The sequence below is a fragment of the Mobula hypostoma genome, chromosome 1 (genome assembly GCF_963921235.1).
Source record: "Mobula hypostoma chromosome 1, sMobHyp1.1, whole genome shotgun sequence".
NCBI classification, from domain to species: Eukaryota; Metazoa; Chordata; class Chondrichthyes; order Myliobatiformes; family Myliobatidae; genus Mobula; species Mobula hypostoma.
In genome coordinates, this window is record NC_086097.1 from 96,553,004 (window position 1) to 96,580,274 (window position 27,271).

The following is a 27,271-nucleotide window of genomic DNA, read 5'->3' on the forward strand; positions in this document are numbered from 1 at the left end:
AGGGAAGACATACCAGTCCTCAGAGGGGTCAGAAGTGGAGAAAGTGAGCAATTTCAAGTTCCTGGGTGTTAATATCTCTGAGGACCTTACCTGGTCCTAAAATATCAATGCAGCAATAAAGAAGGCAAAATAGCAGCTATATTGCAGTGGGAGCTTGAGGAGATTTGGTATTTCACCTAAGACATTTGCAAATTTCTGTCGATGTACTGTGGAAAGCATTCTAACTAGCTGCATCACCATTTGGTATGAAGAGGCTACTGCACAGGATCGAAGTAAGCTGCAGGAGTTGTAAAATTAGTCAGCTCCATCATGAACACTAGCCTCCATAATATCCAAGACATCTTCAAGGAGCGGTGCCTCAAAAAGGCGGCATCCATTATTACGGACCCCTCTGACCAGGACATGCCCTCTTCTCTTTGTTACCATCAGGAAGGAGGTACAGAAATCTGAAGGCACACACTCAACGATTCAGAAACAGTTTCTTCCCTTCTGACATCCAATTTCTGAATGGACATTGAACCCATGAACAGTACCCTCACTACTGTTTCTTTACTTCTGCTTTTGCACTACTTACTTTAAAAAAAAGTCAATGGGTTCTAATGAAAGCTCATTGAACTGAAACATTTTTTTTTCCTTTCTTAACCAGCTAAATATTTTCACTCTCTTCTGCTTTTACAAATAGCCCACTAGTACTCAGGCTGAAAATAAAGCAGTGTAAACGTTATTATAATGGTCACATACACCTAACAGTATGAAATAATATTACTGAATAATTTTGTATTTCTCAGTCCATAAACTTGAAATGCACATAGGCGCACATTTGATCACAATTCAGTGTAATACTTCACTCACCCTTCTTCACTCTCTGTTTCAGCATTGCTCTTAGTCCTAGTGTTGGCTGTGAAATAGATGGAATTTGATTGAACAGAATTACTTCTTTCTCTGCTAGATCCTGTTTTCTTCGCTGGTACTTTATGGTATCGCTCTAAACTTGACCTTTGTTAAAAAGAACTTATCTTAGTGCATAATGTTCTTCTTACACACTATCTTACATAAGAGCCTGCATAGTACTAGAAAGGAAACTTCCTATCTTAGTCTGGAGAGTCTTAACTTCCTAATGAAGACAAGTTGCTCATTAGAACCTTGATAAAAGACTATGGAGACTTTGTTAGAAGTAGCTTTCATTTAATTAAGCCATAGCAACTAAAATGTTGAATATTCTTCTTTAAAACTAACTTGTAGTTTTGGAAAAGGTAGTAAAGCAACATTAAACTGCATGACACCCATCAACCTGATTTTTTTTTAAATTGCCAGTTATTTAATATTTCATGTTGGAAATACTTGAGTGTTTAAATTCATAAGAATATTTCTGTCAAATGTTTTAAAAGGAACCTAAAATACTATTCCTTCTTGCACTCTGAATTTATGAAACAGTGTGACACAGTGGCCAGGTTTGAAGCACTCTAAACAGTACACTTAATTTTGTTCTATGTTTGGATATTGCCAACACCCATTGTGTTTGAAATGTAGAAGCAAACCATTGCAAAGATAGCTCAACACATTAAAAACTGGAGGAACTCAGCAGGTTAGGCAGCATTTAATAAGGTAAGTGGACAGTCAACTGGTCCACGTGAAAGATCTTGACCTGAAATGTCGGTTTCCTATTTCACTCCATTGATGCTGCCTGACCTGCTGAGTTCCTCCAGCACTTTGAGCGTTGCTCCAGATCTCAGCATCTGCAAGTCTTGTGTCTCTTTTGCTAATTGCTGCCCATTTATAAAAACAACACAAAGAAAATGGGCTAGATACAGGCAAGGCACAGAATTAACCTCAGCAACACAGCATAAAACATCAGGAGTAGGTTAAATGCATCATAAGCTTGAAACATAATCTGCAATGAAACATTTAATTTTAAAATTACATTAGTTAGACAAATTAATCTAATAAAGATCTGAAAATGAGCAAAACACTGCATGTGAAGTTGGAAGAGGAAAAAGTAGTAGTGTTGGCAGAAAGATGTGGATAGCAGGCAGTTGAACTTTAAAATACAAACCTTATGTATTCATAACCAGTTTGCAGGACAAAATCTTGGAAATACTTTTGACAGCAGTGGCTGATCTCAGCAATCAAATATCCACTTGGAAACTGATTTTTGGTTAGTGGAACTTATAATTTGTACATCAATGTCAGACAAGTGAAAGAAGCAATTGTTATCCCCAAGTTACAGAGAATGACCCTGCTTGGAACACTCTTCTCTTACCGATTCCAGACAGATCCCAAATTGCTTTCTCTTAATTTCCACAATCTGTATCCAATCTCTAGTTCAAAACACAAGGGAGCCTGTCACTGGCAATATGTGAAAATGCAGCTGTGCAAACCAGATGCCAGCAGAATCCTTCACCTGATTTAGTTATTGAAAGAAGGGATAATTCAAATGTGTTATTTAAACCATCTACTTAAAGATGCACCCCATCCCATTTTTTTTATTAAGATGCTGTGTTGATAAATGAATGTGGATGTTAAATGTACTTGCAAGAATGAGAAACCGAAAGGAATAAGTATTAGTCCAAAAAAAAACTGTATTAAAGGAGTTGGTGAGCTTGAAAGCTGAAATGTTTGAAGAATCCAATCATTTTATTGAGGGTGTTAAAAAGAATGATTTTAGAGATAGTGGATGCGCTGGTTATCTGCAATTGTTCCTGTGGATTGGACAAGAGCAAATATGATCCTACTATTTAAGAAAGGAGGGAGGGAGGAAATAAGGACTTAGCAACCTGTCAGTTTACTGTTAGTAGTAGGGAAAATCCATTAATCTATAATGAAGGAAGGAATGATAGAACACTTTGAAAAGAATAACAGAATTGTGCAGAATCAACATGGACCTATAAAAGGAAAATTGTGTCTGAGTAACCTACTAGAATAGATAAGAGGGAACCAATGGATGTCATGTATTTGGGTACTGGAGGGCTTTGTACAAGGTGTTACAGGGGAAATTAGTTCACAAGGTTAGAGCACATGAAAGATGGAGCAATGTACTGACACAGACTGAAAATTGGTCATCAGACAGAAAGCCGGAAGTTTCTTTTGAGCAGCGGCCAATCGGAGATCTGAAGCATGAGAAGATGTAGCTCACTCAGGTTTGCCGAATGAGTACATAAGGCATAGACTCATAGTAGCTTGGCATTTTGAACAGTGGACAATCAACAATTGGGATTAATTGGCAAGAACAAATTAAAATAAGGCAAGGGCAAGCAGAACAGCCATCTTTGGAGCGGACAGATTTAGAGTTGAGATTTTGAGGCTTTAGCTCTTCAAGGAGGAGGCTTGTATGAAAAAAAAAGTTGTAGGTAGATTCTTCCCAACCACCCCCCACCCCCACACACACACAGTTTATTTATTGTTTTCCTTCTGCTACTCCCATACTATAAAAAGACTAGATGGGATTAACTTTGTCAAATGTGTTCAGGAAAGTTTCCCTCATCAGTACGTAGAAATCCTGACGGGAAAGTGGGCGATACTTAATCTCCTATTTGGGAATGAGAAAGGGCAGGTGACAGAAGTTTGTGTAGGGGAACACTTTATATCCAATGATCATAATGCCATTGATTTTAAAGTAAATATGGAAAAAGGTAGGTCTGGTCCTTGGGTTGGGATTCCAAATTGGTCAATTTTGATGGTATCTGAAAGGATAGGCTGTTTTCTGGCAAAGTTATACATGATAAGTGGGAGGCCCTCAGAAGTGAAACTGAGAGTACAAAGGTTGTATGTGCCTGTCAGAATAAAACAAAGATAACAGGTTTAGGGAACCTTGGTTTTCAAGATATATTGAGCCCCCAGTTAAGAAAAAAAGAGGTGCATAGCAGGTATAGGCAGGTAGGAACAAATGAGGTACTTAAGGAGTATAAGAAATGCAAAAGAATACTTAAGAAATAAATCAGGAGGGCTAAAAGAAGGCACAAGGTTGCCTTAGCACATAAGGTGAAGGAGAATCCTATGGGATTCTATTGATATGTTAAGAGCAAAAAGATTGCAAGGGAGAAAATTGGTCCTCTGGAAGAGTAGAATGGTAATCTATGTGCTGAACCAAAAGAGATGGAGGAGATCTTGAATTGATTTTTCTCTATTTACACAGGAGAAAGACACAGAGTCTATAGAAATGAGGCAAAGCAGCATCAACTTCATCGACCTTATACAGATTACAGAGGAGGAGGTGTTTACTGTCTTGTGGCAAGTATGGGTGGATAAATTCCCAGGGCCTGACAAAGTGTTCCCCTGAACCTTGTGGGAAGCAAGTGCAGAAATTGGAGGGAACCCAGCAGAGGCTAATGTTCTGCTGTTTAAGAAAGGGTCTAAAAATAAACCAGGAAATTATAGACTGGTGAACCTGACTTCAGTAGTGGGAAAGTTAATGGAAGGTATCCTAAGGGACCAGATTTATGAGTATTTCAATAGACATGGACTGATTAGGGATAGTCAGCATGACTTTGTGTGTGTAGGTCATGTCTAACCAATCTTATAGAGGTTTTTCAAGGAAATTACCAGAAAAGTGGATGAAAGTACGGCAGTGGATGTTGTCTATGCAGACTTTAGCAAGGTATTTGACAAGGTTCACTCTGAGGAGTGCTGTAGAACAAAGGGATCTGGGAATATAGGTTCATAATTCATTGAAGTAGTGTCACAGGTAGATAGGATCATAATTAAAGCTTTTGGCACATTGGCCTTCATAAATCAATGTATTGAGTACAGGAGATGGAATGCTATGTTGAAGTTGTATAGGATGTTGGTAAGGCCTAACTTGGAGTATTGTGTGCAGTTTTAGTTACCAACCGACAGGAAAGATTCAAATAAGGTTGAAAGATCACTGAGAAAATTTACTAGGTTGTTGCTGGGACTGGAGGATCTGAGTTATATGGAAAGATGGAATAGGTTAGGACTTTCTTGGAACATAGAAGATTAAGGGGAGATTTGATAAGGTATACAAAATGAGGGATAAAGAGAGGCAGGCTTTTTGCACTGAGGTTGGGTGGCACTACAACTAGAGATCATGGGTTAAGGGTGAAAGGTGGAATGTTTAAGCGGAATATGAGGGGAAGTCTTTTCACTCAGAGGCTCATGAGAGTGTGGAACCGAGCTACCGGCGCAAGTGGTGCATTCAACCTCAACTTCAATGTTTAAGAGAGATTGGATAGATACATTGATAGTAGGGGTTTGGAGGAATATGGTCCCAATGCAGATCGATGGGAGTAGGCAGTTTAAATGGTTAGGCAAGGACTAGATTAGTCAAAGGGCCCGTTTCTGTGCTGTACTCTTCTATGACTCTAAGAGTGGGATTACACAGATATTTCTTAAGGTGGCAGGATTACTAACTAGTGGGATATGGTTAGTAATAACCATCAGTGTTTGGGCCCCAACCTTTCACAATCATAATCAATCATTTGGCTGAGGGGAAGAAACATCAGATTTCCAAGTACCCCAACAATAATAAACTAGATGGAATGAAAGTATAGAGGAAGACGTAAAGGAGTTGTGGACGAACTAAGTGAGTGGACAAGGAGGAAATAAATTCTTACGTTCACCATCATGAAGTGCTTCAAGAGCTGGTCATGCCTAGACAACTTCAGCCCACTGCAATTTACATACCACCAAAACAGGTTATGGCAGATGCCTTGGCTTTACACCCATCTCGTGCATTTGGATTGTAAAGACACTTAGGTTAGATTATTGTTTATTAAATACAGTTCTGCCTTTAATACTATAACACCAAACTCAGTTGTGTGAATCAACACCTCCCTCTGCAACTGGATCCTTAACTTCCTGAGCATTAAGTAAGGATAGACAGCAACACCTTGGGCAATTATTATGAACACTGGCATTCCACAAGGTTATGTCCTCATCTCTTTACTTTACTCATTATACACTCACAATTGTGTGGCCATATTCTGTTCTAACTCCATTCACAAGTTTGCATATGATACCATCATAATGGACCACATCTCAGATACTGATAAGTCAGAGTACATGAAAGAGCTGAGAGCTTTGCAACATGATGGCATGACAGTTTCCTTCAGTGTCAGCAGAAAAAAAAGATGCTAATTAACTTCAGAAAGGGGAGCATTGTGGATCTCCTGTCTATCTCAATGGTGTTGAGGTTGAGAGGGTCAAGAACTTCAAGAAATAGGAAAACTCGCAAATGCCTTTAATTTCTCAAAAGTTAAAAGAAATTTGGTACATCTCAGTTGACAATTACTAATTTTTATAGAAAACATTCTATCTGTTTGCATTATGGATTGGTATGGCAACTGTTCTGCACATGACTGCAAGAAACCATAGGGACTTACGGACACAGCTCAGTACATCGCAGAAACCAGCCTCCTTTCCATGGACTCTATTCTTCTTGCTGTCTCAGAAAAGCAGCCAGCATAATCAAAGATTTGACCCACACCGGACTTACTCTCTCTTCCACTCTTCCATCAGGTAGAAGATACAAAGACCTGAAAGCTCAAACCTCCAAGCTCAAGGACAGTGTCTCGCTCATTGTTAAAAGACTATTGAATACTTCCCAAGAATAACAAGATGGTCGCTTGACCTCACAACCTGCCTCATGGTCTTGCAGATAATTGTCTACCTGCACTGCAATTTCTCTGTATTTTGTTACACTTTATTTAGCATTCTATTATTATTTTACTTTATACTACCATGATGCACTGTGCAATTCAAAGTACATTCATTATCAAAGTATGTATGCAGTTATACCACCCTGAGATGCATCTTGCCACAGACAGCCACAAAACAAATTGTGCAAATGGCAAAAAAATGAGCGAAAAACACATAATATAAAACATCTCAGTCATTAAAACAGTCTAGGAATGTTCAGTTTAGTTCAATTCACTTCAATTCAATTCAGTGCTGTGTCGCCTATTGATTGCAGCCCACAGAGCCAGTCTGCCCAACAATATCGTAATAAAAAAGGAGTAACCAGAAACCAGAAAAATCATAACATAAGGTCAATTAAAACTTGCCCAAGACTCCAGCACCATTGAGCAAAAGGGAGATAGGGGCCAGTCAAATGCAGACACCTTCCTCTGGGAGCAGCAAACAAACCTGGTCAAACACCAGTAGACAGCGCTGAACACCCACTTGCTTTCCGCTCTCGTCCTTATTGATTTCAATCTTGCTCGACACTTTAATCAGCTAGATCAGTAAAAAATTAGTCGATCATGGTCTCGCATCGCATCTCCAGGCTTCTTTGCCTCCAGGCCACATACTCTGCTTGAAACCTCACCAACCTCCATCGGACACAGCAAAGCACTAGATTGCTCAATTGGCCCAAAAACACTCCATCAAAATGTAAAGCACAGGTTCCAATAGTAGCAGAATCATATTTTAAAGAAATAGTAGTAAAAGCACTAGTTTCGTGATCTGTCTGAAGGATGTCACCTTCGGTCACGTTGTGCTATCTTCTTCCAACCTGTATAATTAATTGATCAGTATGAACGATATGTAAGACAAGCTTTTCACTGTACATGTGACAGTAATAAACTAATTCCAAACAATTCTAATATGGCTACAATGAAGAACAATTTGAGGTTATCCACTTTGGTGCATTTAACCGAAAAGCAGATATTTATTATAACACGGGGTTGGATGGTGTTGATATTAAAAGTTCCTCTAAGTCTTAGAATTAGAGGGTACCCATTTAAAACAGAGATGAGGAGAAATTTTTTTAGCCAGAGGGTCGTGGATTTATGGAATTCGTTGCCACATACAGCTGTGGAGGCCCGATCATTGAGGGTGTTTAAGGAGGAGATTGATAAGTATCTAATTAGTCAGGGTATCAAGGGATATGGGGAAAAAGCTGGAAATTGGAACTAGATGGGAGAATAGCTTAGCTCATGGTGGAGTGGCGGAGCAGACTCAATGGGCCGAATGGCCTACTTCTGCTCCTTTGTCTTGTGATCTTGGTTGATAGAATCCAAGACCTTGACATACAATTTAGCTTCCATTCCAGGAATATTTTAGGCCTGATAATTTTCTTCTCTATCAGCTGGTCATTCTCATCAATCTAATCTTGTCCTGTTTGATAGAAAAGCCAAGAGTCCCTTCATAAATTCCAGAACCCATCAAAACTGTTACGATGTATATGTTGCTGGCACCTTTGTAGTCGGTCATTCAGAAGATGTAATTTTATAGACATCAGATGTTTGTAGCAGTTGTGTTACCATGTTAGCTTATGTTTGTTCCTTTGACAAACCAAGGCTGATCTCCAAGTATTTTGTAGATAGAGGACTGTGCTGATGTTAACCTTCTTGACCCTTTATTGCTGATCAATGGCCTCGCTTGCCACCATAGCTTTGAAGTTGCCCAGTTGGATTAATTTGTCTTCCTCTGGGATATGGACCACTATCTTTCCAAAGATGAAGTTACTCCATATTGGAGTACCCTAATCCTACAATCATACAATGTTTACAAATTACACAGGGGATTGTTCAGATGTTGTGCAAACTTATTCTTGTTCAGATGCTATTCAAGTTTCACTCTGAAGACGGTGTTCCTGCTCCAAGTTGTCCTCCTAACGAGAGCATAACCTCTGATTAAATTGGACATCTCCTCCTGTCATGTTTTGCTCAGTGTGCCAAAATTGAAGTGTCTGAATTTACAAATGATGATAGCAGAACATATTCAGATCTCTCACTGTTGGGACTGTGTCATAACATTTCAGGCCGCAAATTTCATTTTGTGGAGTTGAAGTTGCCTGGGCGTGATTTCTCTCAACAGGACCAGCTATTGTGAGACCAAACATACACTAGGCAACCTTTTGGCAGAGCACTTGCTCTCAATAAACAACAGCAATCCTGAGCTTCTGGTAGTACATCACTTGACTTCCCTCCCTGTCTTCAGTTCTTCCACTACCATGGTAAGGCCAAACGTGAACTAGAAGAACATATTCTGCTGGGAAGCCTACAGCCCAACGGGATGAACACTGAATTTTCATGCTCTCAAGTCCATCCCTTCGTTCACCTTTTTCATTCAGTGAAATGTAAAGAGGATGGCACGGAAGCCTGGCAGTTAAGGTAATGCTATTACAGTGTCAGTGTCCCTGATTCAGTTCTGTCACTGTCAGTAAGGAGCTTTTATATTCTCCCTATGACAGAGTGGGTTTCCTCTGGATGCATCAATTTCCTCCTGCATTCCAAAGAAGTCCAGGTTAGTAGGTTAATTGGTCACATGGTTGTAATTGGGCTGCATAAGTTCATTGGGCCAGAAGGTCCTGTTACCATGCTGTATTGCTAAATAAAAATAAAGAAATATAAAACTAAAAGATACAAAGACGAGAAAGGCAGCAGATGCTGAAAATCCAAAGCAACACACACAAAATGCTGGAAGAACTCAGCAGGTCAGGCAGCACCTGTAGAAATGAATAAATAATCAACATTTCAGGCTGAAACCCATCTTCAGAGCTAAGGAAGGGGGAATATGCCTGAATAAAAAGGTAGGGGGAGGGGAAAGGAGCTTCCAGGAAGGTGATGGTGAAGCCAGGTGGGTGAGAAAGCTCAAGGGCTGGAGAAGAAATAATCTGATAGGAGGGCGGGTACTGTAGTCAGAATGTGTGTGGCACAACTGGCAGGTGTTTACTGACATTTTTAATCTCTCCTTCTCCCAGTGTAGAGTGCCCTCCTGCTTCAAAACATCCACCATTGTCCCTGTACCTAAAAAGACCAACTGAACAACTGGTGTCCTGTCGCACTCACCTCAATAATTAGCAAATGCTTTGAGAGGCTGGTCAAGGACTACATCTGCAGTATGCTACCACCTGCACTGGACCCATTACAATTTGCCTACTGACACAACTGATCGACAGATGACACAGTAACCACAGCTCTACACAGTGTCCTTACACATCTGAAGCATCCCTCTTCTCATGTGAGAATGCTGTTCTTGGGCTACAGTTCAGCTTTCAACACCATAATTCCCTCCAGGTTCAACAAGGTGGTCCAAGACCTCAGCCCCATGCCTTGTGCAGCTGGATCCTGGACTTCCTGTCAGATCGCTGGCAGGTGGCAAGATGGGCTCCTTCACTTCTGCCCCTCAACACAGGAGTCCTCCAGGGCTATGTCCTAAGCCCCCTCCTTTACTCTCTGTACACTCATGACTGTCGCCACCCACAACTCCAATCAGCTAATTAAATTTTCTGATGATACTACATTGATTGGCCTTATCTCAAATAATAATGAGGCAGCCTACACAGAAGTCATCACCCTGACACATTGGTGTCATGAAAAGAACCTTTCCCTCAATGTCGCAAAAACAAAGGAGCTGGTTGTGGGCTACAGGAAGAACAGAGACAGGCTCACCCCTATTGACATCAATGGATCTGGGGTTGAGAGGGTGAACAGCTTCAAGTTCTTTGGTAACACATCACCGAGGATCTCACTTGGTCTGTACATACTGGCTGTGTGGTGAAAAAAAACAAAACAGCACCTCTTTCACCTCAGACGGCTGAAGAAGTTTGGTATGAGTCCCCAAATCCTAAGGACTTCCTACAGGGGCATAATTGAGAGCATCCTGACTGGCTGTATCACTATCTGGTATGGGAACTGTACTTCCCTCAATCGCAGAGAGTGGTGTGGACAACCAAGCGCCTCTGTAGATGTGAACTTCCCACTATTCAGGATATTTACAAGGACAGGTGAGTAAAAAGGGCCAGAAGGATCATTGGGGACCTGAGTAACCCCAACCACAAACTGTTCCAGCTGCTACCACCTGGGAAACGGTACAGCAGCATTAAAGCCAGTACCAACAGGCTCCAGGACAGCTTCCTTCACCAGCCACCAGACTGATTAATTTACACTGACACAATTGCATTTCTAAGCTATATTGACTGTTCTGTTGTATATCTTACTGTACATACTATTTATTACAAATTACTATAATTTACACATTGCACATTCAGACAGAGATATAACGTAAAGATTTTTACTCCTTATCTATGTAAAGGATGTAAGAAATAAAGTCAATTCAATAGGAGAAAAGGAAGGAGAAGGGGACCAGGGAAAGTAATGGGCAAGTGATAAGAAGAAAAAGGTCAGAATGAAGAATCCTATTAGATTCTTTCTTCTTCAGCCCTTGACCTTTCCCACCTATCTGGCTTCACTTATCATCTTGCAGCTAGCCTCTTTCCCCTCTCCCCAACTTTCTATTCAGGCATCTTGCCCCTTCCTGCTAGGTTCCAAAAAAGGGTCTCGGCCTGAAATGTTGACTGTTTACTCTTTTCCATAGATGCGACCTGACCTGCTGAGTTCCTCCAGCAACGTGTGTGTGTTGTACAAGATACAAATGTTATTGTGCATGGGAAATTTTTAAAACAAAAAAAAAATTACCTGACATCGTCGACAATGTGATCTGTCATCCCATTCAGGCACTCGCGAAGTTCTATCACCTCTTCTTTTAGTTCTCTCACACATTGAAGTATTACATCTAACTGTTCCCATATTTCTAGCTGCTGTACTTTCAGTGTTTCATAGTTGCTGTAATTATCTGCCAATTTTGTTCGACTTTCCATCTTTACTAAACAAAAAAAAAGTAAATGGTTGAATAACATTAAATATGCTGTTAATCTTTTATTTAATGTGAAGTTACAAAAGAACTAAGATTTATATTCATTTAATGACACAATATTTGCATTGACTTACTGGCCCATTAAGTTTGAGTGTTTTTCGCTATAAAAAAATTCTCAAATGTCACTGTTTTTACATACAAGAATAAATGGAAATTTCACAACAGCAATTCTCAGACCAATGGGTGCAAATTTCAGCATGTTTTTTTAGCTTGAACTATCAGGGTCAAATGAGAGTGCACGACTTTAAGTTTAACAAGTCTGAAAGCCAAACTGTGCTTTCACAGAGGGTAATGGTGGAATTATCCTATTTATTAACTAATAATTGCCTTGGGTTATTAGAGATATGAAACCTTCACTTTATACCAGTTTGGTACTTATTGTAATAATGGTGTGAGACAAGGTTTCCACGACATTGATGAAGGACATCAAAGGAAGAATGACAGCTGTCAAAGGCAAATAATTATGAATTGATGAAAAATTTTAGGTGACATCCACTTGATGTTAGTACACCTACCTTTTTGCTGAGTGTTTAATGACAATTTAAGAAAATAATCAAATGTTGTGTCACATATGATCCCTAGAATTTAAAGTGTCACAATTGTACTATTAGACTATACAAGCTGCATCAGTTTGAATCAGTGTCTTGGGATGAAGCTTAATATTACACAATAGTCACACAATAGCACCTGATGTAATGGCAAACAAGTGATTGATACTGAAGGAGTTGGCAATGGTTGCACCAAAGGCACTTTCCTGAGGTACACCTGGTGAACTCATGAACTACAATATTGATATCCTAATGCACATCAGTTTTTCTACAGCCTTCTTCCAATGTTATAAATTCCAAGTCCATTGCCTTCAGATTCCATATTTTTAAAAAAACTCAGTCACTAAACTCATCCTTCTCCCTGTATAACATTATTAGATTATTCACAATTGGTCACCTATCCAACTCAGAGAAAAGCTTCTCTTCTCACATCCTCCCCATTATTAAACCCATTAATTAACAATTTCATATAATGATCTCACATGCCATTAAAGCCGTCAATTCTGCCTTTGACAAAAATAGTTTAAGCTATTCCAGTTTTTCAAGTTAGCCTCTCATCCTTTGCCCTCTGGAAATCTGGGTTCATCCAAATCCGAAGAGCAGAGCTTAAACATAAGACAAAAAAATTCTGCCTTGTTTTAAGATCTCCAGAATGTTTTGTCAACATCTCCCTGAAATTTTGAGCTTTTGCGCATCAATTTCCTTTACAGCATCATTGGTGGCCTCTTCCAGCTGAGGCTTTGCACAAATCACTTTCATAATCACTGTACCATTCTTCCATTTATATGCTCCTGTGCTGTTTGCTATGCTAAAGGATATAAACATAAATATAACCTGTTAGTGCAGGATGAGGCTGGTGCTCTGCTCAATTAGCTTTCAAATACACCATTGACAAAGACAAATTTGTTTCGGCTTTCCTCTGACATTCAGTTCAGATATTCATGTTTCTAGAAAAGTAGGGATAAAGTCTGGAGCCCAGTGGCTCAACAAAACATAAAACTGGAAGAATTCAGCAGCTCAATCAGCACCTGTGGAAGCAATAGATGTAAATTGGCATTTCAGGTTGGGATTCTGCATCAGGACGAAGAGTCCAACTGTTATTGTTATTTGGGTAAGTAGATTACAACCATTTTCATGGGAATTTTGAGGAACTCTGCCCCCACGCCCAGTCTAACGTTGATATTTGGGATGAGATAGTTGTAGCATCAATATATGTTCAAGATACATTGAGGCAACAGGCCTGAACCTGTCTTTGACATCACTGCTGAGTTCTTGATCATGATCTTATTTTGAAAGGAAGGGAGACCATTGAAGCCAAGCCTGATAGATGTCAATACATTGGTTTATGCAGCTAAGTCATTTGGTTGCCAAGAAATTAAAAATCTGCAAAACATCAAACAGCAACAGGTCAAGGTCAGAGGAAGTAAACAAAACTTCGTGGATGAATAAATGGAAGCCATTATTTTGTGAGATTGTTCCTGCATCACCATTTTGTGAACTGGTTCCTGCTCAGCAATGGCTAGAACAGGGTAATGGAAAGTATATATAATCAAACCTCTACTGGTAACCTGCAGACTTGTGAAAGAGCAACCTGTGTCTGAACTGAAGTAATCTGAGCTCAGTGTCTGAGCTGATCTAGCTGTGGTCTATGATGAACCAACTCAGGAAAAATCAAGGAATGTTAAAGGCAATACAAACCTAATCAGGCTAGGCCAATTGTCTCTGCCTGCTCCTGCCCCACCGAACGCATATCCTCATACCTCAACTCAGCCTCTCCCCAACTATATCTGTGACACATCACATACTCTCAATCTCTTCATTTAATTTCAGTTCCCTAGCTCTGGTCTCATTTTCTCCATGGATGTCCCTAAATGCTTCTATTATCCATCAAGAAGGTCTAAAGCTCTCTGCTTCTTTCTCAATGAAAGAACCAACCAGTTTCCCTCCTCCCCCACCTCCCTCTTCCGTAAGGCAGAACTGGCCATCACCCTAAACAATTTCGCCTTTGGCTCCTCGTACTTATTCCAGACTCGAGGGACACCCACATGGGCCCCAGCTATGCCTGCCTATTCATTGGCTATGTAAAGCAGTTCATATTCCAAGCCATATTCTAGTAGTGCTCCCAAGTTTTTCCTGCTCTATATTGATGACTGCATCGGTGTTGCTTCATGCTGAGCTTGCCAGTTTCATTCACTTCGCCTCCAACTTCCACCTACCCTTAAATTCACTCCTTCCGTTTCTGATACCTTCCTCCCCTTTCTCAATCTCTGTCTTCAACTCTGGAGACAAGGTGCTGACCAACATCTTTTTATAGGCGTACTGATTCTCACAGCTATCTTTGACTATACCTCTTCCCACCATGTATCCTGTAAAAATACTATTCCCTTTTCTCAGTTCCTTCGTCTCCACTACAGCTGTCCCCAGAATGAGGCTTTCTTTCCCCAGACATCCACACTCACCCCATCTTCCTACCATCTTAATCGTCCTAACCTACAATGAGCCTCCACTTCCAACACATCATTCTTTGCAAATCCGCCATCTCCAAAAGGATCCTACCACTAAACACATCTTTACCTCCCCCACCCCCACTTTCTGCAGGATCACTCCCTCCATGATTTCCTTGTCTAGTCATCCCTCCCCACTAATTTTCCTCCCGGCACTTATCCTTACAAGCCCAAAGTACTACACCTCCCTCACCTCAATTCAGGGGCCCAATCAGTCCTTCCAGGTGAGGGAACACTTCACCTGCAAATCTGCTGAGGTCATCTATTGTATCTGATGAGGCCTCTTCTACATCAGTGAGACCTTCATAAATTGAGGAAATCACTTCATTGAGCACCTCCACTCCATCAAAAGTGGTACTTCCCAGTGGCCCAACATTGGAATTCTGATTCCCATTCCGACGTGTCAGTCCATGGTCTCCTCTTGTGCCACAATGAGGCCACCCTCATTGTGGGTAACCTCCAACCCAATGGCATGAATATCGATTTCTCCTTCTGGTAAAAAAAACTCCACCCCCCGCCCCACCCCTCCTCTTCTATTCCCCACTCTGGCCTCTTACTTCTTCTAACTTGCCTATCAGCTCCCTCTGGTGCCACTCCCACCCTCCCTCTCCAGTCCTGAAGAAGGGTCTCAGCCTTAAATTACAACTGTTTGTCCATTTCCATAGAGGCTGTTTGACCTGCTGAATTCCTTCGCATTTTGTGCAAGTTGCTTTGGAATTCCAACATCTGCAGAATTTCTTATGTTTAACAAAGGCAAATCCTTATTAGTGAGAAGAGCAATGAAGCAATCTGTAGCCTTGGGCCAGGGTGAATGAAAGTGAACGTAGGCTCACTAGATAAACTAGAATCAAGAGAATTGAAGTATAACCATGCAGAGCTAATAAAAGAGAAAAGAGATGAAGGATTTCAGATGTAGATCAGTGAAAGCTCCAGAGCTAACCTATTGCAAGGAATACCCTCATGCCTTGGACAGGAAGAAGAAAGATTCAATAGGAAATTCCTATTTTGGTGTTATAAATTGGAGAGGAGGGGAGTGGTCTGGGTAAGTATTAGTACAAAAGAAAGGATAGTATTCAGGAACCCAAATCACTGGCCGAGAGTCAACATAATTTATGTGGATATTTGCCTTAATACAATAAATTGTGAGTTTTGAATTAACTAAAATTTGTGTGTTAGGACTTTATTCCTTGAAACGTAGAAGACTGAGGGGAGGATTGATAGAGGTACACAAAATTATGAGTATAGATAGGGTAAATTCAAGCAGGCACTTTCCACTGAGGTGGAGTGAGACTCCAACTCGAGATCATGGTTTAAGGGCAAAAGGTGAAATGTTTAAGGGGAACACAAGGGAAAGCCTCTTCACTCAGAGGGTCATGAGATTGTGGAATGAGCTGCCAGTGTAACTGGTGCATGCAAGCTCGATTTCAATGTTTAGGAGAAGTTTGAATAGCTACGTGGATAGGAGGGACATGGGCCAGTCATAGGTACAGTAGATGGGACTAAGCAGTTTAAATGATTCAGCATGGACTAGACGGGCCAATGGGCTGTATATTTTTATAACTCTATGACACCAGTACTATATGCATGAGACACTGCTTCAAAAAGGCAACATCTATCAAAGATCCTAGCTATCTGGGCCATGCCACCTTCTCTCTGCTACTGTTGGATAGGAGGTACAGGAGGCACGGAAGGCTGAAGCCCCCTGATCACCAGCTTCAAGAGTAGCAACTTCCCTTCAAGTGAAAGAGATAAAGGGCTGGAGAAGAGGGAATCTGATAGGAGAGGACAGAAGACCAGGAAACAAAGGGAAGGGGGAGGAGCATTGGGGGGGGTGATGGGCAGGTAAGGAGATAAGGTGAGAGAGGGAAATGGGAATGGAGAATGGTGGGGGGAGGGGAGCAATACTGGAAGTTCTGTAAATGTACGTTCATGCCATCAGTTTGGAGACTACCCAGATGGAACACAAGGTGTTGCTCCTCCAGCCTAACCGTGGCCTCATTGCAGCAGTAGAGGCTATTTACTGGCATGTCGGAATGGGAAGGAGAATTAAAATGGGTGGCCACAGGGAGATCCAGAACCAAGATGTCCTCCTGCTTCAAAGAAAAGGGCTTCCCTTCCTCCACCATCAACGCTACCCTCAACCGCATCTCTTCCACTTTCTGCACGTCTGCCTTCACCCCATTCTCCTGCCACCCCACCATGGATAGATTTCCTCTTGTCCTCACCTACCACCCCACCAGCCTCCAAGTTCAACACAAAATTCTCCATAACATCCGCCAACTCCAACAGGATCCCACCACCAAGCACATCTTTCCCTCCCCCCACTTTCTGCTTTCCGCAGGGATTGCTCCCTACGTGTCTCCCTTGTCTATTCGTCCCTCCCCACTGATCTCCCTCCTGGCACCTATCCTTGCAAGCAGAACGAGTGTTACACCTCCTCCCTTAATACCATTCAGGGCCATAAACAGTCCTTCCGGGTGAGGTGACATTTCACCTGAGTCTATTGGGGTCCTCTACTGTATCCGGTGCTCTCACTGTGGCCTCTTGTATATTGGTGAGACTGACATAGATTGGGAGACCACTTCGCTGAGCACCTACACTCTGCCCGTCAAAAAAAGCAGGATCTCCCAGTGGCCACCCATCTGAATTGCATTTCCCATTCCGACGTGTCAGTCCATGGCCTCTTCTACTGCCACAATGAGCCCACTCTCAGGTTGGAGGAGCAATACCTTATATTCCGGCTGCACAGCCTCCAACCTGATGGTATGAACATCGATTTCTCGAACTTCCGATAATGCCCCCCCCCAACTATTCCCCGTTTTCCTCTCTCACCTTATCTCTTTACCTACCCATCACCTCCCTCTGGTGCTCCTTCCCCTTCCCTTTCTTCCATGACCTTCTGTCCCCTCCTATCAGATTCCCTCTTCTCCAATCCTTTATCTTTTTCACTAATCAACTTCGTAGCTCTTTACTTCACCCCTCCCAGTTTCACCTATCACCTACTACCTTGCATTTCTTCCACCCCTCCCTCAACCTTCTTACTCTGACTTCTTGTCTTTTTCTCCAGTCCTGATGAAGGGTCTTGGGCCAAAGCGTTGACTGATACTCTTTTTCATAGATGCTGCCTGGCCTGCTGAGTTCCTCCAGCATTTTGTGGGCAGTGCTTTGTTTTTATTTGTTCTAATTGTGTTTTCTTGTAAAATCTGTATTTTTCTTGTGAATGCTGCTTTATTATGCTATGTGCCTGAGCTGTTGTCACAAGTAGGAATTTCATTGCACCTGTAAACAATGAAAACTTGACTCTGACTTTGAACTTGACTGCATATCTGCATACAGTACATTCCAGATTCTCACCGCACAGTGTATAAAAAAAAGTTATTCCATTAAGTTTTTCTTTTCCCCTTTATACCCATGACCACAGTCCCCAACTCTCCTCTGGCCACTCAGTGTTCACTTGTCCAGACCTCACATATCATTTTATATACTTTGATCAAATTTCTCCTCAGCCTTCACTTCTTTAAGGAAAACAAGCTTAGCCTCTAATTAATACTTGCGACTATAGCCCTTCATTGCAGGAACGATTCTTGCAATTCTTTCTGGCTCCTTGCCAATGCCCTCATATCGTTTCTATAATGAGGTAACCAAAATTGAATGGAATTGACCAAAATTGTTCCAGTTGCAGCCAGATGTGTGTTCTATAAAGGTTTGGCATGATCTCCTTGCTTTTATACTCTCTGCTTCTATTGATAAGCTCCAGTGTATGCCTGATAAACAGCTTTCTCAATTTATCCTACCTCTTTCGCTAACTGTGAACCCAATAGCCCCGATCTCTCTGCCCCAAACCCCTTTTAGAATAGTATTCTTTAGCACACATTAGTTCTTACATCTGTTTCTGAGGATCCATCCACTTTTTAAATTGCTCTAGTTCAAAAATGAAACATTCATAATATCCATTGCCCACAGTTCAGCCAACTTTCTATTCATGCTATCAATATCCCTTTCATCTAAATGCTTCAATTTTGCTGATGTGACAACATAACAAAAACTCTTTCAAAGACCGTGAACATCACATCAACTAAGTTACCCTTATCAGCTTATCAAAAATTCTAACAAATTGTGTTTAATTATTTTTTTCCTTAAAACTGAAACAGCTTGCTTTAATTAATTCTTTTTCCTTCCCAATCATGTCCTGAATTTTGAATGTCTTCAGAAAGTTTTGCCATCTATAAATTTGCCAGTCACACAATTGTTGTTGACAGAATCTCAGATGGTAATGAGGAGGCATACAGAAGTGAGATAGATTGGTTGGTTTAGTGATGTCACACAACAAACTTGCACTCAACATCAGTAAGACCAAGGAATTGATTGTGGACTTCAGGAAAGGGAAGCTGAGGGAAACACACCGGTACTCTAAGCTACCACTAGCGGAAGGATGAGCAGTTTCAAGTTCCTGGGAGTCAACATCTCTGAAGATCTATCCTGGGCCCAACATATTGATGCATTGTGAAGAGAGCACACCAGAGACTATATTTCATTAGGAGTTTAAGGAGATTTGGTATGTCACCAATGACACTATCAAATTTCTACAGATGTACCGTGGAGAGCATTCTAACTGGTTGCTTCACCGTCTGGTATGGAGGGGCCACTGGACAGGGTCAGAAAACACTGCGCAAAGCTGTAAACTCAGTCGGCTCTGTCATGGGTACTACGAGGACATCTTCAAAAGACAACACCTTTAAAAGGTAGTATCCATCGTTAAGGACCCCCACCACCGAGAACATGTTTTTCTCTTATTACTACCCTCAGAGGTGGTACAGGAACATGTAGACACACTTAAAAGTTTTAGGAACAGCTTCTTTCCCTCCACTATCAGATTTTTGAACACAAAGAACACATGAATACTAACTCACTATTTATGTGTGTGTGTATACATACACATATACAATCTTATCTTGATTTATAGTGTATTTTAAGTATTACACTATACTGCTGCAGCAAAACAGATTTTATAACATATGTCAGTGATAATACATCTGATTTTGATTCTGAAACTAAATGGCCTAAAGTCGTTGTGCTTCTCTTTAGTCTCTTTTCCCATAAACCAAGAGAGTAGTACTTACTACCAATCCTTATCTACCTCCTAGCACCAGCACCTTATCTAACAAGCATTAAAAGATTATGGTCAGTGTACTCTGAATTTTCTTTTGCAGCCAAGGTTAAGATGCACTTTTGCTTTTCTTCCCCCACTTCCTTTAAGCTCACTCCAGTAACTGTAATATACAATATAACTTAGGCCACGCTGTCAGTGGAATACCTCTGATAATGTAGCAAAATTAATGAAGGCCTTTTTGATGTATGTACCTAAAAGAACCCATGACACACCAAATCCAAATATATTTCTCATTCCGCACCTTCAAGTAGATTGAGTATCCTGTCATTATTAAATTGACATTTGAAGAGTTTTCCCAAAGCTGCTTGCAGACCAAGAGCATATTTCAAATTATTCACACTTTTGCTTTAGAACACATAAGGTAGTGTTAAATGTAAGCTCAGGTTTACTTTTTTGTATCCCGAATTGAATATATCCCTACAAATATTAAGTGACAATATCACTAGCTCTTCAACTTGCTGACTAGATTTTGTTTATATGATTCATAATAGAATCTTTCAAGTAATTGTTGTAAGTTAAAAGGAAATCAATTGAAGTTTGAACATTGGGTTGCCTACTTTATTAATATTCTATCACGATCAATGACATAGCTGACTGATTACATCACACATATGAAGAGAATAAATTAGAAATTTTTCAAGCGCTATTTTAAAAAAAAGTCATGTTTTTGTAAAATAATGCTGCAGAATCAGTTATCAGGTTGCCATTGATATAGTCCAGAGTGAGAAGTGAGATGGTGAGTTAATATGGGAGATTTATATTTATTCATAGAATTATGCACAAGCCTGTACTGTATGGAACATTAAAGTATATTATGTGTAGAGATACAGGGAGAAACTGTATGCATCGATCCACCTAGATCATGCCATACATCACTGAGGCAGTAAAGAAATAGAATGCAGAACATATATTGCACTTACAAAGAAAAAAAAAGTACACATAAACAAATAAAGTGCAAGAGCCACAATGGGTAGATTGTGAGAGCAAGTACATGACAGGCAAGTTCTAGAGGCTGATAACAGCAGGTTAAGTGTCCTAAAGTCTCTTCTATATGCTTTCAGACTTTTATATCTTCTGCCTGACAATGAAGGAAGTGGTAAGAATGACTGGAGTGGGATCCTTGATAATGTTTGCTGCTCTCCCAAAGCAGCAGGAAGTACAGATGGAGTCAACGCAAGGGGAGCTGCTTTAAGTGATGGATTGGGCTGCATTCATTACTTTAATTATCTCAACTTCATTTTGTCCTCCTTGATTCAGTCACCTCCCACCTACATCTATGACACTTTGTGTGGTCTCCACCATTTCAATAACATTCAGTTCCCCACCCCTGACCACCTCACCTTCACCACAGACACCTAGCTCCTGCATCTTCAATGCCCCATCAGGAAGGGCTCAAGGTTCTCCACTTCTTTCATGACAACACACCAAACCAGCTCCCCTCCACCCCCACCCTCCTCTTTCTGGCAGAACTGCTACACACCCTTGCAGCTTTTCTTTTGGCTCCTCCTACTTTTTCCAAACCAAAAAGTTATCCATGGGCCCCATGTATGCATGCCCTTTTGTCAGTTACGTGGAACAATCCATGTTCCAAGCCTACACTGGTAATGCTTCCCCAACTCTTTCTCTACTAGTGAAGATTACATTGGTGCTGCTTTCTGCACTCATGTGGAGCTCATCAATTTCATCAACTTCACCACCAACTTCCACCCTGCCCTCAAATTTACTTGGTCTATCTTCAACAACTCTCTCCCCCATCTTTATTTGTCTCCATCTCCAAAGACAGATTATCTACCCACATATTTTACAAACCCATTGACTCAGTTATCTTCACTGTACTTCTTCCTACCCTGTCTCTTGCAATGGTAGTAAAAGGAGAGTCAGTGTATGCTGTTTACTTGGATTTTCAGAAGGCCTTTGACAAGATGCCAACATGAAACTGCTAAGCAAGATAAGGGCCTATGGTATTACAGGAAAGATACTAGCATGGACATCAGATTGGCTGAGAGTGGGAATAAAGTGGTGCTTTTCTGGTTGGCTATCGCTAACCAGTGATGTTGAACAAAAGTCTACTATTTTTCATATTACATACTTATGATATGGCTCTGCATTAAACCTGTTTCTGCACCTCTTCCCTTACCACCATTCAGAGCCCTAAACAATTATTCATTATTTTAGCTAAGGCACCACTTCATATGTGAATCCAGAGTCATTTACTGCATGTGTTCCAGGTGCAACCTCCACTACACTGCCAACACAGAGTGAGAGAAAGCATCATGTGAGTGCACCATCAAATACCTTCCCTCTGTCCAATGTAACAGCCAGAACCTCTTGAAAGCCTGCTATTTGAATTCCTCTTCACATTCCCATAAATGCATGTCTGCCTATGGCCTTTTCTACTGCTATGTTGACACCAGTTCAAATTGGAGGAGTAACACCTCATATTCCATCTTGGTAATTGCCAATCCTACAGCAACATCAATTTCTCCAACTTCTGGCAACCATTCCCCTCTGTTCCCATCCCCTACTTTACTTTCCTTCATCGCTTTTACCCCTTTATCTCTTCTCTTTACCCTCCCCTACCCATGTCTTGCCTGTCAACTACTTCTTCCTCCCTCTGCTTCCAGACCCCCTTCCTTTTATTCCACAGGATACTAAAAGTCAAAGTAAATTTATTATCAAAGTACATACATTTCACCATATACAATTCTGAGATTTACTTCCTTGTGGGCATACTCAGTAAATTCAATAGCCATTATAGTCAATGAAAAACTGCACATATCCTCACTCCTTGACTACACTTCTTCCTACCCTATCTCTTGCAAGGATAGTCAGAGCATCAGTATAAAGTGCAAAGTCCATACCAATCCTGTTACTGCCTGTCCTACTAGCCTCTCCTATCATCTGCCTTCTTCAGCCTTTGCCTCTTCCACCTGTCACTTCTCAACTTTTCACATCATTCCCTTCACACCTTCCTTCTCTTACTTGAATTCATATATCACCGGCCAGCTTATGCACTTTTCCCTCCCTCACCTTTTCATTCTGGCTTCTGTTCTTTCTTTCTTTCTAGTCCTGATGAAGAGTCTCAGCCTGAAGTGTCAACTGTTCATATCGCTCCATGCTACAACCATAGACTGCAAGATACAGGAACAGAATTAGGCCATTTAGCCCATGGATTCTACTTCCCCAGTTCAACCATGGCTGCTTTATTTTCCCTCTCAACCCAATGCTCCCATCTTCTCCCTATACCCTTCACCTTACTAATCAATAATCAACCTCCTTTTTAAATATACCTCCACATCCATTTGTGGCAATGAATTCCACAGATTCACCACTCTCTGCTAAAGAAATTCCGCCTCATGTTGCTGCCTGTTTTGCTCAGTTCCTCCGGTATTTTGTGTGTTATTCCAGATTTCCAGCATCTGTAGTCTCTCATAAGATTCTCTGCAATTTGTTTCTGATCTTGGGCACTGTATACAGTACTGGGAATTCTAATTACCTTTTGTAGGTGAAACATATGCACTAGATCAGTTCCCCATATTCCCTTCCGATCATATTTTAAATGGACTACAAAACAATTGAAGCATGTTTGTAGAGTTGAAAATGCCCTATTTGAAGAGAAATTGTTGAATATTTTGTTGAGAGAAACTCCCAATATTAACAACTACAATAATTTGAAATGGGGAAGAGAGTGCATGGGTTAACAATACAGAATGCAAACAAAGCGGATACTATTTGCGGGAAGGGACGCTTATTTATACAACAGGATGAATATAGCCACACCAACAATGACCCACTCAGCTTTATCGCTCACCTTCTTGGCCCCGTACTGCCGACCGTCTATGTTTCAGTTCACTCCAGGAAAACTCCCGTTTTTTCTGGAAGTGCCTCCTTCCCCATCCCTTAGTATAAGCCAGGTACACGAGACCGAAGCCGGCCATTGCCCCTATTCCCAACCCGAGACTAATGCGGGGCCTACAGACGATTAGCTCCTCACTCATTCCACTGCTGGCGCTCCCTATGATTCTCATGGTCAGGAGCGGCAGGTGGAACAGGGATGAAGATGCTAGCCTAGCCCTACACCTGTCCTTGCCCGGGAAGCCCCGCCCCCTCCCTCCTCACGTGACCGGCCCGCACTCCCGCGCCAAGGTGCGAACACCGCTCGAGTTAACGGTTGCGCTCGCGCCGGCAAGCAACAACCGTTAGCGCCTTCATCACCCGGACATCCCCTGACAAGAACCGGTGGCTCAGGTCCCTACAGGTCACTGTGGTATTTCTGCCGCCCGCCTCGCCCTTTCCCCCGGTCGTGTCATCGCTGCAGTACTACTGCACGCTACAGCTCACGCGCGGCGGTTGGGAAAACGGAACGGCCTCCTTTGTACTGCCGAATAAAGAGTCCTCCCGCGCCCCCCACCCCCCGGAACCGCTGGAGCTCCAACATAAGTTCCGCACCGCCCTGCTCCTGGCTCTGTTGTCAAGTGTCACAGCAGGGAGCCGGTGTCTTTCAGGCACTACTAGAACATCGATGGTTTACCCATTTCACATTCCTAAACACATTTGCCGTGCTGGTTTACCAACATGAAAACAGAAGTCTTGAAAATCTGACTCCTGCTATCACCTACCATCCCCAGTCTCAACCCTCCCTTGTCTGTTTCTACCCATCACCCTCTGCCTCAACACTTCCCAATACCTCGGGTCCTTTTTATACTTTTCCTCTCTCACCCTTGTGCCCACTCTCTCTCTCCACTTTATCCATGCTTTCATAATTTTAAACATTTCTGTAAGGTTTTCCCTTATTGTCCAATGTTCCAAGAAATGAAGACCTAGCCCTGCCCTTTCCTTATCATTTAGACCAGGGGTTCTCGACCTTTTTTACGCCATGGAGCCCTACCATTAACTGAGGGGTACGTGGGCCTTAGGTTGGGAACTCCTGATTTAGACCTTGTAGTCCTGGCAACATCCTCAAAAATCTTCTCCACATTCTTGCCAGTTTAATTGTGTCCTATCTATAATGGAGCGACCAGACTGTACACTGTACTTCAACTGTGGACTCATCAATGACTTATACAGCTGCAATATAATGTCCCAGCACCGATACTCATCACCCTGACTAATGAAAGCCAGCATGCTAGGCACCTTTTTCACCAAGCTGTCTACCTGTGTTGCCGCTTTCACTGATCTATGCACTTGTACTCCTGGGTATTTCAGTTCCATTACTCTCCTTAGAGTCCTACCATTCTTAGTCCTAGGATAAGTCCTAGTCTTGTGAGCATTTGTAAGACCCTGTAGGAGTTGCATGTTTTTTTGAAGTTGTTCTATACTCATTCAGATAAGCATGTACTCTTCTCATTAATTAAAATAAAATTCCTATTATTTCCACCAAAGTGGATGATCTCACATTTTTCCACATTATATTCCATCTGCCATGTTTTTGCCCATTCACCAAACCCATCTATAGTATATCCCCTGATTTCTTCCTGCCTCCCCTTCAGAGCCAACATTATCTTCTGTAATATCACACCATGTGAAAAAGATTGGAAACAGCTTCTCCAAGCACCTTCATTCCATCTACCACAAAAAGCGGGATCTCCCAGTGGCTGCCAATTTCAATTCTACTTCCCATTCCCATTCCAGCATGTCAGTCCATGACCTCCTCGACTGTCAGGATGAGGCCACACCTCATATACTGTTGGGGTAGCCTCTAACCTGATGGCATAAACATCGATTTCTCGAACTTCTTGTAATTGCGCCCTCCCCCCCCACCTTCCATTCCTCATGCTGGTTCGCTGTCTCACCTTATCTTCTTACCTGACCATCACCTTCCTCTGGTGCTCCTGCCCTTCGCTTTCTTCCATGGTCTTCTGTCCTCTCCTTTCAGATTTCCCCTTTCTCCAGCCCTTTATCTCTTTCAGCAATCAACTTCCCAGCTCTTCACTTAAACCCCCTTCCCTCTCCCAGTTTCATCTATCACCTGCCATCTTGTACTTTTTCCTCCCCTCCCCCCACCTTCTTACTCTGACTTCTCCCCTTCCTTTCCAGTCCTGATGAAGGGTCTCGGCCCAAAACATTAACTGTTTACTCTTTTCCATAGATATTGCCTGGCCTTCTGATTTCCTCCAGTATTTTGTGTGTGTTGCATATGAAAAAGAATTTTTCCAGGTATCTTGTCTAATGTTTTCCCCTTATTAACAGCTGGTATTTTATTTAGCAAATTTATTTTTATCAAGATGCTACCAAGCAAAACTTGACATTCAGTCACATGTGTATGTATTTGTGTACAATTGGCCAGAAACTTGGGAGACTGAGACAGACTTTTACTCAGGAATTCCAGATCTTGAGACCAAGGCAGCTAAAAACCTGAACAGCAACCAAAATATAATTATAAAATTGTTACAGCACAGACGAAGACCATTTGGTCCATCAAGCAGTACCCATTTAGTAGTCACGTTCTAATTCTGAAGTATTGCAATATTTTTACTTAATGAAGTTATTTATTGAAATCCATAATTAAAACCTTACCTGTCATCTATTCAAGCAGTGAATATAGCTGTCCACTATACTTGGATGGGGGTAGGGATTGGAGTCAGAGTCATCATTGTGTCTTTTGGATATTTTACCAATCCTTGCAAGCCTGTATCCTCTGCTTTTTGACAGTTTTGCTAAAGGTGGCAGTTTATACTGCCTGGATTCTACATGATTTTGAACAGTTTTATCAAGCCTCAGTGTAATCTTCACTCCAGGAAGTGGTATCAACCTCATCTTCTCAGTGTATTAGCATAACCGAGATACTTTTTTTCACAATTTAAGGTTTCTTTGTCCCTCTCTTAGATCTTCATATTTTTTCTAAATTGTAATGCCCAGAATTGGGTGCAATAGTGCACTTGAAACCAAATATGTTTTATAAAGGGTAAACAGCTTTCTTTTATACTCTCGGCTTCTATTTGTAAAACAACACCTATATGCTATTTGAATTACTTACTCAATTTGTTCTGCCATCCTCAAAGACTTGTGCACATATATTTCTTCAGTTCTTTTAATTCATGCATAATTTAAAAAATTATTTACTTTAGATTATATTGCCTCCCCCACCTGGTTACATCTAATTTACCTACTACTGGTCTTCCCCTTCCCCTCATCTGGTTCCATCGATCACCTACCATACTCTGACTCACCCCACCTTCTGACTCATAGAAATGGACTTTCTCACTCTCTCTCACCCTCGACTTTTATGCGGGGTCTCAGCCCAAAATGTCTGCTGCAATACCCTTGCCTGCACAAATGCTGCTTGACCCACTCCAACAGTTTTTATTTGCTTCAGAAGACATTAATGTGGCTCCAGAGTTGCATATTCATAAGAATAACAAGTTTCCTTTCTTGAACTAACTCTGTTTTATCACATCACTGTAATTCTGTGGTTGTCATTACTAATCTCAGCT

General features: G+C 41.4%; 1 protein-coding gene across 3 annotated transcripts in view; it reads right to left on the bottom strand.

Moving 5' to 3' along the window:
* The window catches only part of LOC134360215 (regulator of microtubule dynamics protein 3-like), a 340,314-nt gene extending 316,136 nt beyond the window's left edge, over positions 1 to 24,178 (bottom strand). For 2 of the 3 annotated variants that reach the window (XM_063074414.1, XM_063074327.1), the window contains exons 1-3: positions 23,650 to 24,178; positions 11,379 to 11,565; positions 853 to 996 (exon numbers count right to left, since the gene is read on the bottom strand). In XM_063074414.1, the coding sequence (XP_062930484.1) occupies positions 853 to 996; positions 11,379 to 11,565; positions 23,650 to 23,866 (548 nt within the window). In that variant the 5' untranslated portion in view covers positions 23,867 to 24,178. The remainder of the gene's footprint in view (positions 1 to 852; positions 997 to 11,378; positions 11,566 to 23,649) is intronic. The other variant, XM_063074500.1, reaches the window with a different exon arrangement.
* Positions 24,179 to 27,271: the final 3,093 nt, after the last annotated feature.